General features: G+C 39.9%; 1 protein-coding gene across 3 annotated transcripts in view; it reads left to right on the top strand.

Annotated features, from left to right (window-relative positions):
• Nucleotides 1-4587: 4587 nt before the first annotated feature.
• The window catches only part of LOC140719798 (grainyhead-like protein 3 homolog), a 90934-nt gene continuing 77896 nt past the window's right edge, over nucleotides 4588-17625 (top strand). Inside the window, exon 1 of one of the 3 annotated variants that reach the window (XM_073034677.1) lies at nucleotides 4588-4740. In XM_073034677.1, the coding sequence (XP_072890778.1) occupies nucleotides 4724-4740 (17 nt within the window). In that variant the 5' untranslated portion in view covers nucleotides 4588-4723. Of the gene's footprint in view, nucleotides 4741-6815; nucleotides 6910-10324; nucleotides 10412-17625 lie in introns of those variants that run through there. The other 2 variants (XM_073034679.1, XM_073034678.1) reach the window with 2 other exon arrangements.

Here is a 17625-nt window from a genome sequence, read left to right as displayed (position 1 = left end):
TCAGTGGACAGCAGGAGCTCACTCTCAGTATCGTATTGCCCAGGCTTGTGTATCTAGACAGCTAGGATGCAACATTCACGGTCAGCTGTGACCAACGGAGGCCTCAGAGAGATATCAGAAAAGAGCAGTATATACAACTGAATTTCTAGTCTATTTTAGACTGTGAATTCTAGACTATTATATTAGGAAAAGGTCACTATATATGTGTAACTGAACTTCTAGACTTTTTTTGTGATGATGTAAGGAATATTGGAGAAGTGTTGTTTGTGCATGTTAAACATCCTTGGTCTCTTCCTGATTTTGAAATGATTGATAAGACTAACAAAATGCAGGTAATTAGTAGATACGCAATGAATTCATCATGAAGTGATTTGATTGGAAAGCGGCGCATTCTGAGGTAAGCAGTGAGCATTCTGTGCAAGACGTCTGTAACAGTTGTAGTTGCCTCTAAAATGTTAACGAGCTTTGGGTAGAAGGTCCTTCGCAACCAGCTAATCGAAAATTGCAGTAATCTGCAGGGAATCTCCAGTTTCTGGAGGAAGAGGTAAAGTAACCCTTTCCCTGCTGAATCTAAATCAGAATGAAAGTCAAAAGCAATCTCAAATCGTTTGCAGAAATAAAAAATAATAGAACAATGACAGGATAATAAATAATAGGAATGCAGAGAAAAATCTCACAGGCTCTTCAGCTTGCTGTGGAGCATGTAGACAACCACATAATTCATGTCAGGCTGCTGCTTATCGATTTCAGCCCTGTGGTCAACACCTTGATCCCCTCAGTATGAAGGTTCAAAACCTGGGTCTCTGGACCTCTCTCTGCCAATCAATCTACACCTTCCTTATTGGGAGACCACAGTTTCGAATTTTATTTTTGAATGAAGAGCATTTTATAATAAAATTAGTACATTTAAAAGCTGTTTCCCTTGGCAAACTAATTGTGGAGCTTTCCAAGATGCAGGGCATTGAAAAACAGAAGTATAACCCTTGGGTTCTGTTGGCTCAATAAGTCTAGGGAAGACTATCTCTGACCCCGCCAAACAGGTGAGACTGAGATGCAAGTCTGCCGTGAACCCCCCCCCCCCCCGTTTGTGTTGATGCTGCATGATTTGTTACCATGTTACAAATAAGTACCGCAAACAATTAAATGACTTAGCTTTATAATTCTTAATTAAACTACAGGGCTAGTGGTGGGGGGGGGGGGGGGGGAAGCAAAAACAGAAAAGGGCCCATTTTAATGAAACAATCTAATGTGCACAAGTTGGAGCTCACGGTTCCCCCTTTGCCGATCCTCCTTCGATCTCACCACCTCTGTCGGATCGTGGCTCCGCTCCGAGTCAAGTCCTACAACCTCTTCCCTCCGGTATCTTCTCGCTTCACCTTCCACCGAACAAAAGAGCCAGATCACACTGGTGTCAGGCACACGGCGTGAAAACACTCTCCCATTGTTGGACATTCCAAAGCACCCATTATCTCTAACCATAACCCAAACACTGCTTCTACAGAAAGACCATTACACCAGCAGTGAAACCTTCCCAGGGTGTCACAGAAGCTTTCCAATTTACCCAATTAATTCCACATGAGCTCATTGGAAAATGCTTTCCACTTGCCAGATAAGTAATGGGCAACATTATTGGTTTCATTGCCTACAGCATTAGAAATCTCTGGTATCTTCATTATTGGTGTCACTCATTTTCCTACAAATCCTGGACCTGCCTCTTCAATGGTAAAGGAGAGAAATTCTTAGTGTTGATTGTGATTTGTCTTATGACTCAGCTTGTCAGCCAGCCAACCATAAAATAAAGCAATTAAGTTTCTGTGAGTAATAGGGATGATCAAATTCTCAACACAACATTGGGTAAGGCTATAAGTATCAGTAGTCATAATGTAATCACATTTGATGTTAATAAGTTTGCTGTATGAATCACTGTTCCCTCTAACATTTTTTACAGTTGCATGGTCCAGTCTTTGCTCTGAGTGGGAAATTTTTACACGGCCTGAAAACTGCATGGAAAGTTGCATGTTTTTTTTCTAATATGCATACTCTGAATATTAGAATGAAAATTGAATAATCACGTACTTTTTTATTTATTAATTGAGAGGTAGAATGAAAATCTTCCCCATTTCGTAAACTATTTATTTATTGATTGGATTGGCTGATTGAGATACAGCGCAGAATAGGCCCTTCTGGCCTTTTGAGCCATACTGACCTGCAAGCCCCTGATTTAATCCTAGCCCAATCGCGGGACAATTTACAATGACCAATTAACCGGTATATCTTTGGACAGTGGGAGAAAACCCACACAGTCACGGGGAGAACGTATGAACTCCTTATAGGCAGTGACAGGAATTGAACCCCTTTTGCCTTTACTGTAAAGTGTTGCATAACCACAACACTACCATTCTTATCTTTCTTACGTGGCGACAAAAGTTATGTGCCCGGAAGCATTTCAATTACTGCACGGCCGTGCACCGGCGCAGCTCAGGGAACAGTTGTGTGAATAGAACCAAAATATTAAAAATTCTCTTAAGTACTCAAGGACTGTTGTCAAGCTCAGCTTTACAGTTTTGAAATGTAAATAGGCAAATGAAGGAATTCTGAAGTTTGTTCAAGGAAATGGTTTTGAAATAAGAGAACCAATTATACACCATGTGAATAGCAGAGATGGTGCATGTGCTGGTTAACCATACAAACTATAAAGGGGGGAAAAGGGGAATTTAAAGGAATGATGGAAAATGGTAGAGTATCAGGATGCTCAATGTGTCGGATGTTCAAAAGTCAGCACTGAAAAGACAAAGTATTGAATAAGGCAAAATGAAAAGGATTGTCGATGGAAAGAAGGAAGTGTTAAGCCCAGATGAATGGACGACACAAATGCTGGGAGCAGATGTGTGACTCTTGCTGGTAACTCAGTTGATGTGGAAATGGTTTTGTAGATTTAAGCTTTGATACTATTCATAGTGCTACCATCATGCTAGCTAAACTGGTATAAAAATATAATGCAAACAAAATCTCAATGCCTGTATGAGGTAGATTCAATGATCCTTGGGAAGCTACAAAAGCTTTGGCACAAATCTCTTCGGAACGATTTGAGGCTTGGGAGATGCCTGGGAAGTGGGAAAGAGCAGAAATTAATCCTATTTGTCAGAAAGGTGACAGAACTGACCCAGGAAACAAGAAGCATGTCTTTTTGAAGCTCATTGTCAAAGTTAAAAGTTAAAATTGAGCATATTGTCACACTTACTTGCAGCTGTGTCATGGGCACATTCCATCATAAACAACACTTACAAGAAAAGCATAAACCAAGCTCAATTCCGGTAAAGTTACACACAACTTTATTAATGATGAGACTATTGAGGAACTGGGAAATAACTAAAAGACGTGTAAGAATTTGAATATATATTCACAAAACCAATCTGAAATCACTTTTCTTTGAGGATGTGACAAAGGTGTTTTGATCTTGAAGCACAAGATTTTACATTTAGAAGTTATAATTTGTTTTGCTTACAATGCATTATTACGCAGTTCATCTGGAAGGCTGGTACAAATACAAATGAAATGAGGAATTATTTGAAAGAAATACCACCTCAGTGCCAAGTAGTGTAATAGTTAGCGCAATGTTGTTAAAACGGAGTTTGGAGTTCAGTTTCAGTGTTATCTGAAAGGAGTCTGTACATCCTTCCCGTGGAAAATGTGGGCTTTCACCTGTTGCTCTGGTTTCCTCCCACAGTCCAAAAACATGCTGACTGGTAGGCTAATTGGTCATTGTAAAATGTCCCGTGATTAGGCTAGGGTTAAATCGGGGGTTGCTAGGCAGCGCAGCTCAAAGGGCCAGAAGGGCCTATTCTGCACTGTATCACAATAAATAAAAATTATTTAACTAAAGTCAATACTCATAATATTAGCTTACAGGTTCCATGCAGTGAAAATGATCAGCTTGGAGATTTCATCAATGTTGATCCCATGAAAGCCTCCAGGAGGAGCTTTTAAAATGTTCCTATATGATCTGGTTCTAAGATCCCAAAGGGCAACAGATAAATTTGTAAAGGGCACAGGATAAGCCGCAAAGATTTATACTGATCGCTTGCTACTAGTTTCTTAGAGAAATGCCAGTGGCCAAGTGATAAATGTAAAGAAATGGCTTGAAGACCCCTCTGGTCTGTTTGAAGAAGATCAGCAATTTCTCCTGGTGTCCTGGGAAACACTTATTCTGCAGCCAGCGTATACAGTGGATGAAGTGATAACTTATTTCATTGCTTTATGTAAGTCTTATTCTTGCACATCTGGGTGCCACCTTTCTAAATTCCAATCATTCAAAAACAGTTGGTTGACCATGAGTATCTTAGGCTGATATGAGATGTCCAATATAAAGTTTCTTCTTTCTGTATACACACATAGGTTCAAAATTTAGGAAATTTCATTTTCCAAGAATCTGGTAGGTAAAGGGTTAAGATATTGCACCTGTTATTGTACACCTGTCTGACTCACCTGCAGGCGTACCTGTATCTGGGGAACCCAATCAGAATCAGGCAGGAGAACCTACCTGTCAGCAAAATTCCTGCAGTGAACCTTAAGGGAAATAAATACAGATCTATCATTGATGTGGTTTGCTTTTACCTTGAAATATCACACAAAACCACCTGGATGTTTTTGACCTGAGAGAGAAAGAGCAGCTGTTGTAAAAAAATATATATCACTTGTGAAGGTTAGTGTGAAGAGGCAGACTATGTCCAAAGAGCTTGGGTAAGTGAATAGTCGCTATGGTTGTTATAACTTTATTTTAATCTATAACTCCTAACTTGGAATAGGCAAATCACGGACTAGATTAAACCATGTTGCTATGTTGTTGTGCTTACTGACCGGACCGATGTGGCTTCTGAGGCAGGTGGCCGTTTTTCTTTTATTTTTGCTGTGTGCCTTTGGTTATTCAGTGAGGCAGAATTGAACGTTAGTGGAGGTTTCCACTGTTCGTTTGCTCTCCGGGGGATCAGCGTCTTCCCTTGCCCGAGTTGTATAATTAATGCTTAAGTCTGGCCACGTGATGGCATCAGAGCATCCTGTAACCATGGTTTCAGCAATTGTTGAGTTTTATCTTGGCAATGATTAGTAATTAGAATTGAAACCTCAAAAAGGAAATATGATGGGCGAGTTAGTTAAGTTCTGACTTAATTTTTAATTGCACTATGTGATCCAGTGACAGATTCACTCACAAACCGAATTTGATAATCATATGCTTAAATTCACTTTGAAAATGGAAGAAGACTGTTTTTACTTACTGGCCACCTCTCCTTTTTCGCTCTCAATCCTGATGCATGGTTTGACTCATTTACTTACTCCCTGTTACGCCACTGGCAGTAATAAATGTCCTCCATCTCTGCTGGTGTTCACGGCTTCCTTTGTCATGTCAGTACCTCGGCTCTCGTGCAAGTCCCAGATGGAGACTCAGGACTAGCAATGCATTCAAATGTACAAGGATTCTTCATTGCTGTTTCTGAAACTCTTTTATTTCGCCAGTCAGAGTTACTAGTCCTGAGCTGAACCCTCAAACCTGGGGGACCGGTGGACCACTCCTAGTCTGGCCTCTGCCCTTTGACTTGTTTGGCGTGGGTGACCCTGCTAAAAGCCAAAGCATAAAGCCCTGACTCCAACCAGCGTAGCTCTCCGGGTCATTGAGGCACACAAGCCTCCACGCGCTACGACAAGGTTGTGGTCGTCTCGAAGACCTTTGACTCGAAATATTCCTGTTTCTGCCCCCCTCCCAAACACAGATGCTGTCTGACCCCTCAGTTCTGCAAGCAGACTGTGAATGCTCCTCGTTCCAGCATCTGCAGTCTCCAGCATCGCCATCATTTTGATTGTTCCCTTGTGGGTTCAGTAGCACTTATGAATGTCCATTCTTTACATTCATCGAACTAAGTATTTCCAGAATCAAGTCTCTTCTCCCTGGATCTTTAGTCAGGTTCACAGCCCTATAAGGACAACAGCCTGGGTACAATGCAGGGAAGTCGCCCCATTCTAATTACTACTTCAAATCTCAAGCTGCTATTCAGCGACTGCTGGACAAGATACGGATGGAATGGCTATAATATTGAGCAGCTGGCAAACATAACAAACATTTATCTCTCCTGCTGCTCAGCCAATACAAAACCTACATATAATTACAATGGATCCCATTGAGTCATAGTGTAATGTAGCACTGAAGTAGGCCCTTCGGTCCGACCTGTCTATGCTAGCCAGGATGCCTATGGAAGCTACTCCCATTTGCGAATTTAAACAGAGGCCTACGTGTTACGGAAATGTAATGTGATATGATGCAAGTAGTTTAGAAATGGTATTATTTATTGACACATACTCTAGGCAGGTCTGAAGTCTCCTCCCTAATCTGGATGATTTTGTTTTATTACCTAGTACCATGTAGACAAGTAAAAACTAGCAAGCTCAGCTGAGCCTAATAACTTAAAAAAAAATACACCCACTTAAATATATAGCACATATTGACGAACGGACAGAAGCCACTGAAGTGAAAGATGAACTGTCAAATTCCATAACCTTTCTAAATGTGATTCCTGATTTAAAATGGAGTAACCAACATCTGGTGAATGCTTATTAAAGATCAATTTAAGAATTCCAGAGCAATTATGAATCTGCTCTTTTTTTTTGTATTTCCACTGGTTTGGGGTTGGTATTTGGTGATGGGAAAATAGCAGGGACACAGACCAAAGCTGTCATTGAGACACCGTTGATCAAAGCAAGTGTCCGTTGCTGACAGTCTAGTGTGTCTTAAAGGCGTTTGTTTTAGTTGCCACTGAATGTTCGAACAGCAATGTTTTGCCAAAAGACACAAAACATTACTTTTAATGTATTAGACCTCCTCCATCATTCTGCCCGGGAGTGACACTAAAAAGAACGAAGGTATGTGCTAAATAACCAGAGTCCATCGGAGACGTTGCCTCTGGCTTCTTTATTGGAGAATATTGCGAGCAAGTATGCCCAATCATTTTGAAAGATGGGGTTTTGTGAACTTTGTCACTTTCTCTCATCACCAGTCTGCTTTTTCATACCAATGTGGAGATTTTAAAAAAAGTTTTAAAAAGTAATTAATGTATATTACAGGACATTGCAGCAATATGTATTTTTGACACCATATTGTTCGGTTTCCGTTTCTTCATCTCTTGCGTGAATTATGTTGACCTTTGTTATCAGTGTCCACCAAATCACAACTATCTTCAAACTTCAACAGGGAAGAATTCTGAATCTTAGCGCTGGTACGCTTTTTATTTATCAATTTGATTTGTGAGGAACTTAACCGAAGGTGTAGAATGTTTGACTTTGCAGTGAGGGAGGTGAATTTACGGCCAACAGCGCAATGCCAAGGTTCATTAGTAATGGCAAACGGTGAGAGGTACAAAATTCTGTTCATTCCACCCCTCGGTTGACATGAGCTTTAGCGGATTCCAGACAGGAACATTCTCATCTGGAGAGGCACGATAAAGGAATAGGTCACGCAATGCCTTAGGATTGATCCGCCGTTCACTAGCAGCAGAGCCGGCCTGATTCCCATGCTCGTAAACCTTGATCACCGCCCTCCTGTCCACTTCTCATGCTTGTTCAGATAAACGAGGACTATATAATGCATCGATATCATTAACGTGATCAGCCAAATGCCGAGTGCCTCCGCGATTCAAAGCGAAGAGTTAAAAGCTAACACACAGAGGGACAGAGTTGAATGCTCAATAAACAAAGAGTAAAAAGAGAACAGCAACTAACTTTAAATGTAGGATTTAGTTAAAGGGATTCAAACTGTGATTCTTTATCTATAATTTGGTCTATTGTCTTCCTCTGTAATGCTTTCTGAAGACAGCAGAGTTCTTTGAAAGAGCATTTAATATATTTTTTTACTTTAAGTATATATTCTGGATAGAGCGCTCTGAATTCCAGAAGTTTGCCTATTTATTTAAGTGCAACTTTGCATAAAAGCCAAAGCTATCTTTCCACTTCTTACTAATCTGTGCTGCCGAAGGTACAGGATTGTCAATTTTCTCTTGGGGGTTGTATTGTGCCCTCTGTGGCATGGTAATAATGGAAATGCTGATCACTTAATTGCCTCACTGTGAACAGAATATAACCATTCTGCTCTTTAAATTAGTCCCAGACTCATTATTGTAAGTGCAAAGGAGCAAGTAAAATTGTGTCTAATAATAAACTGGGGGATGTAGGGCAAATATTCTACAGGTGCAACTTACAGAGCAAAAAACATACGTCACTACTGTAATATTAGATATACAATGCTGAGAACATTTGTGATCCATTTCTCAGAAATGCGCCTTGTCACTAAGGAGAAACGATGGTGTATGATTCTCAGAAAAGGCATAATATTGTAGACTTTAAATTAGTTTGAGAATCAGTGTTAAGCTTATTCTGCTTAAGTACCAGTGCACTTCAAAACTGACTCTTAACTTTTTCTTTAAATGCCCAATATTTAACTGACGATTTCTTTGTCGTGCAAAGTGAATATTTTTGATGAAACTAGACGTCCACAAGGATAAAAGGGTAGGTGATGAGATTTTGGACATCCACCAATGATGTTATTAAGCAATTATGGAGTTATAGAGACATAGAACACTTCAGCACAGAGTCAGGCTCTTTGACCTATGCAGTCTGTGCACAACTGTTATTTTGCTTTATCCCATCAACCTGCTCCTGCAGAATAGCCCTCCATAACCATCCCATCCATGCACTTATCCAAACTTCTCTCAAATATTATAATCTTTTCCAAGGACTTAGGTAGGAGAAACCCAGAGAAGATTATGCTTGAACTTGGACTTTGTGGCTCAAACTAGCTGAGGGCACCATGGTAATGGAGTGGTTAGTGTGATGCGATTACAGCCAGGGCATTCTGGAGCTCAGAGTTCAATTCTGGCACTGTTCTGTAAAGAGTCTCTGTATGCCCTCCCCTTGGGTGCTTACATTTTCCCCGGGTGCTGTGGTTTGCTCCCACAGTCCAAAGACATTCTGGGCAGGTTAATTAGTCATTAGGTTAGGGTTAATTGGGGTTGTAGAGTGGCTGGGCGGTGTGGCTTGAAGGGATGGATGGGCCTAATTTGTGCTGTTTTGCTAAATAAATAAATACCTGTAGTTACAAACAGGATCCCACTGCCACGTGTGTACAAGTGGCTGGACATCGTCAGTCACATAATTACAGTACCACTTGATCCTTACGGTTTCCAGTAGTGTTTTTTTAACCTGTGACTCCTCCCAAATTTGACGATTAGGGCCTTTTATCTTGAGGAAGGAGATGTTTGCACCATTTCCAGATTAATCTGAACACCCACCTTGAGAACCTGCTGGTGGAAGTTTGATGGCACACTGGGACTGGAAGTCAACAGCTGAGCCTGCTCAGAGAACATTAAAGAATGTCACATGAAAGCTTTCATTAGCAATTTTCAGCTTTTGGAAGGACTCAGATTCTACAAAAATTCATCTGGTATATATCTATATTTTAAATTTTTATTGAATCAAGATTTTATTTTTACCGAGCCGCACTGCCTAGCCTAGCCTAATCACGGGACAATTTACAATGACAAGTTAACCTACCAATTAGTACATCTTTGGACTGTGGGAGGAAACTGGATCACCTGGAGGAAACCCACACAGTCACGGGGAGATCGTACAAACTCCTTGCAGGCAGCGGCGGGAATTGAACCCAGGTCGCTGGCACTGTAAATCGTTGTGCTAACCATGCTGCCCTGTTACTGGGAATAATGAAGATGGTGGGACATATTAATGCCAATGTAATGCTGGTGCCATCTTTTCTGGTCTCACAGATTCAGGATGAATAGTTAGTGAAACTTCACAATGAAGAAAAATGAGCAGACACTAGGAGGAACTTTTCCACATCACCTTACTCTATCTATGCTCTCTGCTAAGGCACTCTGCTTAGCCCAGGGAACTTTGAAGCCTAACAGATTCTGCCGCAGTGCTTGATGAAAGGACTTGACCCTATAACCGTGGACCCGCGTGATAATAAGATTGAATGGGAAATGAGGAACACCAACTAATGGCCAAAAGATTAATAAGCAAGGAGAAACTGAAGCATGAAATGAAGCCAGTCAGAAATACAAAAGTGAACAGTGAGAATTTATTTAGATACTTAAAAATGAATAGAATTGGTCTTACAAAAAAACATGAGACTGGGGAATTAAATTGGAAAAGAAGATAGCAGATTAATTAAACTGGTATTTCCCCCACCCAACCCTGTTTTAACTCAGGCTTTAAATATGAACTGGATTAGAAGGAAGAACTCAAGAAAATAACAATCACCAGCACAGTGATCCTGTGCAGGTTGTTCAAACGAATTTCTGGCTGAAAAGTCTTCTGGTATCACCCTAGGCTCTTAACACATGGAACTGGTGAGGTGGGTGATGCATTGTTTTTAATTTTCCAAAATCTTGATTTAGTACTGTCCCATAAGAATGGAAAATGTAACTTCCTTATTCAAAAGCCGAGAGAGACAGAAAGCAGGAAACTGCAGACTAGCTGCCTTGACGTCTGTCATAGGGAAAGTGTTATTAAAGATCTTTAATAAGAGCTGTGTACTCGGGGAAAAATACGGGTAAACAAATTCACCATGGTTTCATGAATGGGAAGATAGGTCTGAACAATTTACTGGAATTCTTTGAAGGGTTAACATAGACTGTCTGAAGGGAAGTTGTTAGTTGACCATTAGTTAGATTTCCAGAAGGAACTTGATAAGGTACTGCATCAAGTGTTATTTCTGGTATAAAAGCTCATGGTGTGCAGGATTACACATTGGTATAGACAAAATGTCTGGCTGATTAACAAGAAATCGAGAGTTAGCATAAATGTGCCTTTTTTTCTGGTTGGCAAGATATAATGAGTGATATGCCACAGGGATCGGTCCTGTGGCATCAAATTTATTAAATTTATTTGATTGATTTTACCGAAGGTAAAGTTCATAAGTTTACTGGTGGCATAAAGATAGGTGAGAATGTAAATTATGACAAGGATATAAGAAGGCTGCATTGTAATAAAGTTCAAAGTAAAATTTATTATCAGAGTACATACATGTCACCACATACAACCCTGAGATTTGTTTTCTTTTTTAACAACCATTCTTAGCAAATCCATAGAACAGTAACTGTAAACAGTAAGCATCAGGAACTATAAACTGTAAACAAACTGTATAAGTGCAGATATGAATAACGAGCAGGAAATAACGTAAGAGTCCTTAAATGAGTATAGCTACCCTCTTTTGTTCAAGAGCCTGATGGTTGAGAGGTAGTAACTGTTCTTGAACCTAGTGCTGTGAGTCCTGAGACCTTCCTCCTTCCACAGCAGTGAGAAAAGAGCAAGGCCTGGTTGGTGAGGATCTTTGATGATGGATGCTGCTTTTCTACAACAGCGTTTTGTGTAGATGTACTCAATGGTTGGGAGGATTTTACCCATGATGTACTGGGCTGAATCCACTACCTTTTGTAGGATTTTTCACTCCAAGGCATTGGTGTTTCCATACTAGGCTGTAAGGCAGCCGGTCAACACACTTTCCATGACACAGCTCTAGAAGTTCGTCGAGGTTTTCAATGACGTGCCGAATCTCCGCAGATGCCTGAGGAAGTAGAGACGCCGTTGTGCTTTCTTCGCAATAATATTTATATGATGGTTAAATGATTGAGCAAAGCTCTGGCAATCACACATGGGAATGATGTGGGAAGATGTGGAGCTATCTGCTTTGGCAGGTAACATAGACAATGTGCGAAAGTCTTGGGCACATGTAAAAAAAAAAGTTCTTTGAAATAAAGATGCTTTCAAAAATAATGAAATATAAAGTTTCTTAATATCAAAAAATACTATAGAGCAATTAACAGTAAAAAAAACTAAATTAATTCAATATTTGGTGTGATCACCCTTTGCCTTTAAAACTGTATCAATTCGCTTAAATACACTGTCTTGCAGTTTTATATATTTTTTAAAAAAATCAGCTGGTTGGTTGTTTCAAGCATCTTGGAGAACTTGCCGCAGTCCTTCTGCAGACCTTGGTTGTCTTGCTTGCTTCTCTCTCTCAGACAGAATCCCAGACAGCCTTGATGATGTTGAGATCAGGGCTCTGTGGAGGCCAGATCAACTGAAACAGCATATATAAAAGAAGTCCTGACGAAGGGTCTCGGCCCGAAACGTCGACAGTGTTTCTCCTTATAGATGCTGCTTGGCCTGCTGTGTTCCACCAGCATTTTGTGTGTGTTGTTCAAATTTCCAGCATCTGCAGATTTCCTCGTGTTTGCTCTTTAAAAAATAAAAAAAAAAAAAATAAAATAAATCTAGGGTGCTTAAGACTTTGGCACAGTACTGTAAGCAAGAAGCATCTGATCTAAATGATGAGATATTGTGGATGTTTAGGATGCAGAGGGATATCTGGGTGCCCAATTGCATGAATTGCATAAGGGAAGAGTGCAAATACAGCAAGTAATTAGGAAAGCTGACAGAATGTAATTGTCTATTGCTGGGGAATTGAACACAAAAGTAGGGAGATTATGTTTCACTTAGATGGCACATAAAGGAGAATACCTGAATAATTATGTACAGTATTAGACTCTCTACTGAGAAAAACATAAATGTGTAGGAAATGTTTCAGAGGAAATTCATTAGGTTAATACATGGATTGGGTAGCTTGTTTATGAGGAAAGGTGGGAGCTTGCTGGTGGACAGGAGAGTTGATTCAAACATATAAGATCTAGTGGGGTCTCAGCATGGTGGATGAGGACAGAATACATGTGAGGGCATGTGATGTGAAAATTCTACAACTAGAGATTGTTCGTTAAAAACAAGGGCTCAACTATTTAACATTGAAGTACGATAAAGCCTCTTCTCAGAAGGTCATGTCTTTTTTCAAACTCTTTTCCTCAAAAGGCTGTGGGAGCAAGGTCTTTGAATATTTCTGAGATCCTTGCTAAAGGGTGAGAGGTTACTGTAGGGCAACAGGAATGCAGGTTTGAAGTTACAATTGGATCAGCATTTATCTTATTCAATGATGAAGCAAGTTTGAAGGACTGACTGGGCTATTCCTTCTTATTTGTATGTTCATACATTAATATTGGACAGCAACTTCGGGGTATGGAAGTAGAAATGAAGAAGGAGGTTACTCTAATAAAGTGTCTTCAGCTCAAAATGTTCCAAAGAGCCTGAATGATGTTTGAAGTATAATGGCTGTTGTTAAAGTGAAGCAGAGGGAGAGTATGTCTTATACAGTAAAGGACAGACATAATTAATGTTATAGCTTACTGCCCATTATGCTGCTGGCATTTAGGGCAGCCATGAAGGTCCTCCGTCTCTGATGGTGTTCGTCGTGTCAGTAGCTTCCTCTTGGTCTTCACTACTGCCAGTCATACAAGTCCCGGGTGGAGTCTCAGGAATATCATCACACTGAGCTGTAGAAGGGTTTGCATTGCTGCTCCTTGTTTTGCTTTACCAGTCATTGTTGTTAGCCCTGAGCTGAACCCCTGAACCTGCACGGTCAGTGGACCAATGGCCTCTACCCATTGACCCGTTTGGCATGGGCGACCCTACCAAGAGTCAAAGCGTAAAGCCCTGACTCCAGCCAACATAGCTCTCTGGGTCACTGAGGCAGGCAAGCCTCCAAACCCCACAACAAGGTCATGGTCCTCTTGGAGGTAATGTTATAGCAGTAGGTTTTTATTTCCAAAACTGATATACTTCACACAAAGCTTTTCTTACTCCTTCCTTTCAGAAACTAATGAGCAGAAAAAGAACAGTATCATGTGAATATTGCTGCAGTATTTGCCCAGTTTAAAAATTGCGACAATGAAAATGGCATAAAAATGTCTTTCTTTTAAAGCAACTCCCTTGTGTTGTAATGCACTTAAACTTGATTGCGTGAGTTGAAGGGAGCAGATTAGGAAAGGCTTTCTATTGTCAATAAAACTCTTAGTTTCTGTTATGATATCGTAAGTCAAAGTGATCACAGATAACTTGTCACGTTGTCAGACCAAGCCCACCATTAGAATTAAACAAACTTAAAGTACTCTGCTGTCATTTGGTGGTTTCGACAGCAGAACACAGTGTTGCCAGAGGCAAATTTTTATGCGTGCAATTTTCTTCCTTATAAAATGGGTGTTGGGAAAGAGAAGACTCTGATTTGGAAAAAGTAACACTGCCCATATCTGCAAAGCAGGGCTCTCACTTCAGACATTAACTGCTGTAAAGTGAAGACCCTTTTACACAAAACATCACAAATAGGTTATCCTGAGTAACATGAATGAGAGGGCACCTGTTTGCTCCTGGTTTTTGAGCTCAGAGTTTACTTTGCCTTGAGGCAACTGTAAGTTCTGAGACAGATACAGATGTGTTAAAAACAATAATTAAAGATTATGATTGTACATTTGGAACATTATCAGTTATTACAATCACTGCTTTATTGCCAACCTTCTTGCTGGTTACAGCTGTTGTATTTTATAGTATTTTTGCCTGAAGATATTGCTCTGTATCAAGTCTATCCTTGGAAACATTCTTACTTCCTTGTTAATACAACAGTGTAGTAGAATCGCGTTACCAAGTGTTCTGCCAGCTTTCTTAATGAACGAGTCCACCAACACTCGGCTTTTGTTTTGCTGGGCATCGGGACAGGCTCACAATCTGATACACAGGTTGGGGGTGTGCGAGGAATTCATAATATCTGGTCCTTTACCTCTTTCAAAGCTGAACAATGAGGCTTCAAGAAAACAGACTTTCCACAACAAGTCAAGTTTGAGCAAGCTATATATGGTCCGGCAAATTAAAGGTGGCATTCACACATTATTACGGACTCTCAGTGAGAGCCACATTTGAAGTATAGCACTGTTAAAACAGAGAGACTGGATTCACATTCAAAGCTATTTGACTGTAGCAGATAAATTGGAGACTGACGATCCCTCCAACTGGGCTAACAAAAAGTACATGCAATAAATATGGCAAATGAAAGACCTGAATATAGCTGGTTGTGTTGAAGAAAGGAAAGCGTCTGGATCCACGAAATAATGAATAAGCAGCTGTCACTCTACCTGCCTGTAGAACAATATTTGGATCCAATATGCAATAATGACTTTCCATTATGAACTGTACTTAAAATTTACAATCATATATTGATAAGTCTTAATACATTTTCTACACAGAGCTCCTTTCCAAATTATAGTTGTGTAAGCGAATCAGAAAGGAAAGCAAACTTGTGTGACAATTTGGTACCAACTGTTCAGTGAAGCATCTATAATTTGTAGTTTAAATCTGAAAAATAAACAAGATTAGTGCATGTTTAGGGTCATAGAACACTACAGTACAGACACAGACCCTTCAAATCACCTAGGCAATGCTGAACTCTTATTCTGACTAGTCCAATTGACCTGCTCCTGGGTCACAAGCCATCACTACCCTCCGACCCATGTACTTATCCAAACATCTCTCAAATGTTAAAACCTTTTGCCATTCTTTCCAAGTTTCATATTTTTTTAAAAGAACACAAGTATTGAACGTTATGGGAATAAAGAGATTGCCGTGATTCTGGAAAAAAATGAGCTCTCTACTCTGGAGAAGAAGGACTTGATAAAGCTTGTCAAAAGTAAAGAAAGGATTTGAAACAATGGATGTGAAGAACCTGTTTCCACTTGTGAAACTGGACCATGGGGGTATAAATAAAAGGTTGCAGCCAACAGATTAAATAAACGGGAACACACACACACAGTGCTGGAGGAACTCAGCACGTCAGGCAATATCTATGGAGAGGAATGAGCAGTCAACATTTAGGGCTTAATCAGGAATCGGCTGGAAAAGATAACCATTTACTCCTCTCCATAGGCTCTGCCTGACCTGCTGAGTTCCTCAAGATTTCCAGCTTCTGCAGTATACTTATGTGTTCATGGTATAAAACATGGCATTTAAGAGGAATTTCTTGACTTAGTAAGAATGAGCAGACGAGTGGTAAGAATTTTTACTCCTCATGTATGTGAACGATGTAAGAAATAATGTCAATTCAATTCTAGTGGAGATCAATACATTTAAAGAAAACTTTGAAGTAAACACGAGACAGAAGGGAGTGGAGAAAGAGTGACACAGGATGGGATGTGGTAATTACAGAGGAATAGAACATAGAATTGAGCTGAACAGATAAATACTGTGTCTTGAATTTTGCACACTCTGAGTAGATGTTATTTTAGAATTGATTATATTTATTGCATTCAGCTAAGCATCACCTTAATATTTTTTACTTTACCATTATTAATTGGATGTTAGAGTTGATTCTGAAAGTATAGGAATTATATATTATTTAAATTATATGTATTTATAATATATAATATAATTATATTATATATTATATAATACAATAATATAGATAATTATATATTATAATATAATTATTATATATTATTTAAAAGTTACAAATTGAACATTGGCAATTGTTAATCCTGACGAAGGGTCTCGTCCCAAAACGTCAACAGCGCTTCTCTTTGTAGATGCTGCCTGGCCTGCTGTGTTCCACCAGCACTTTGTGTGTGTTGATTGACAATTTTTGTTTCTAAAGTACAATACAGCTAATGTTAAAAACCTGAAATAAAACCAGAAAGGGCAGGAAATATTCAACAGGTCTAGCAGCATGTGTGAAGAATGCAGAGCTAAGGTTTCACGTCATTGGCCTCTCATCGGTAAGTCTCGACTTCAGGGTCTGTCTCAGTGGTGGATGGTGAGAAGGTGTGAGTAAACAGAAAGGTGTTGTTTCTTCCTGGTGGGTGGGAAGGTGCAGTGAGAAGGAGAGTATAGGTTCTGGTGGGGATGAGTGAGTGAACCAGGGGGTAACAGATGGAACAGTCCTTTCAAAACATGAAAATGGAGGTGTTTGGTGGGATGATGAGAATGGTTGGTGGCACCTTGTAGGATGTGTCAAAAATTATGGAGGACAATCTGCTAATGTGGAAATGGTGATGTGGAGGATGAGGATAAAGGGAAACTGAGCTTAAAACCTGGGTTTTTGCAAGAAAAATTGCCTTTTACAAGCTGTAACTTTTTATCATGTGTAAGCTGATTGGAGGCGAGGACATGAAAGCATCAGCTGGAAGTGAAACCATTATGTTTGAAAGCTGGGTCAACTTTGGGGGAAGGGCATCTTTTACACGTTCCAGTTCTGACGAAAGTTTATCAGCTTTGGGTCTGATCTTCCAAAGTCACTCTCGTCGTTGTTGTGCAATGCATTAGGAAAAGCTAAAATATCTCAGATGTATCAGAGTGGAGGGCGGTGTAATCAGAGTAGATGTGATGAAGATGGGAGAATAGAGAATGCACTGGAGTCCTCAGGATGAGTCAGGTGACAGAGAGCCTTACTACATTTGTTAAATATTTGTGTCAGCTGATTGAAAGTTGCAAACATTTCCTCTGGGGTTGAGACATTTCACCTAAGTGACTCTCTAACTCTTCCCATTCATGGATATTAGTTCAGAATTCATTCTAGTAATGTCATAAATTTGCAAATATACCAGCAGGGGTGATGGTAGAGGCAGATACATTTGGGGCATTTAAAATTCTGTAGACAGGCACATGGATGAAAGCGAAATGGAGGGCTTTGTGAGGGGGAAG

Source organism: Hemitrygon akajei, chromosome 32 (genome assembly GCF_048418815.1).
Source record: "Hemitrygon akajei chromosome 32, sHemAka1.3, whole genome shotgun sequence".
Taxonomy (NCBI): domain Eukaryota; kingdom Metazoa; phylum Chordata; class Chondrichthyes; order Myliobatiformes; family Dasyatidae; genus Hemitrygon; species Hemitrygon akajei.
Note: the sequence above shows the minus strand (reverse complement) of the source record. Positions and strands in the feature narration are given on the sequence as shown.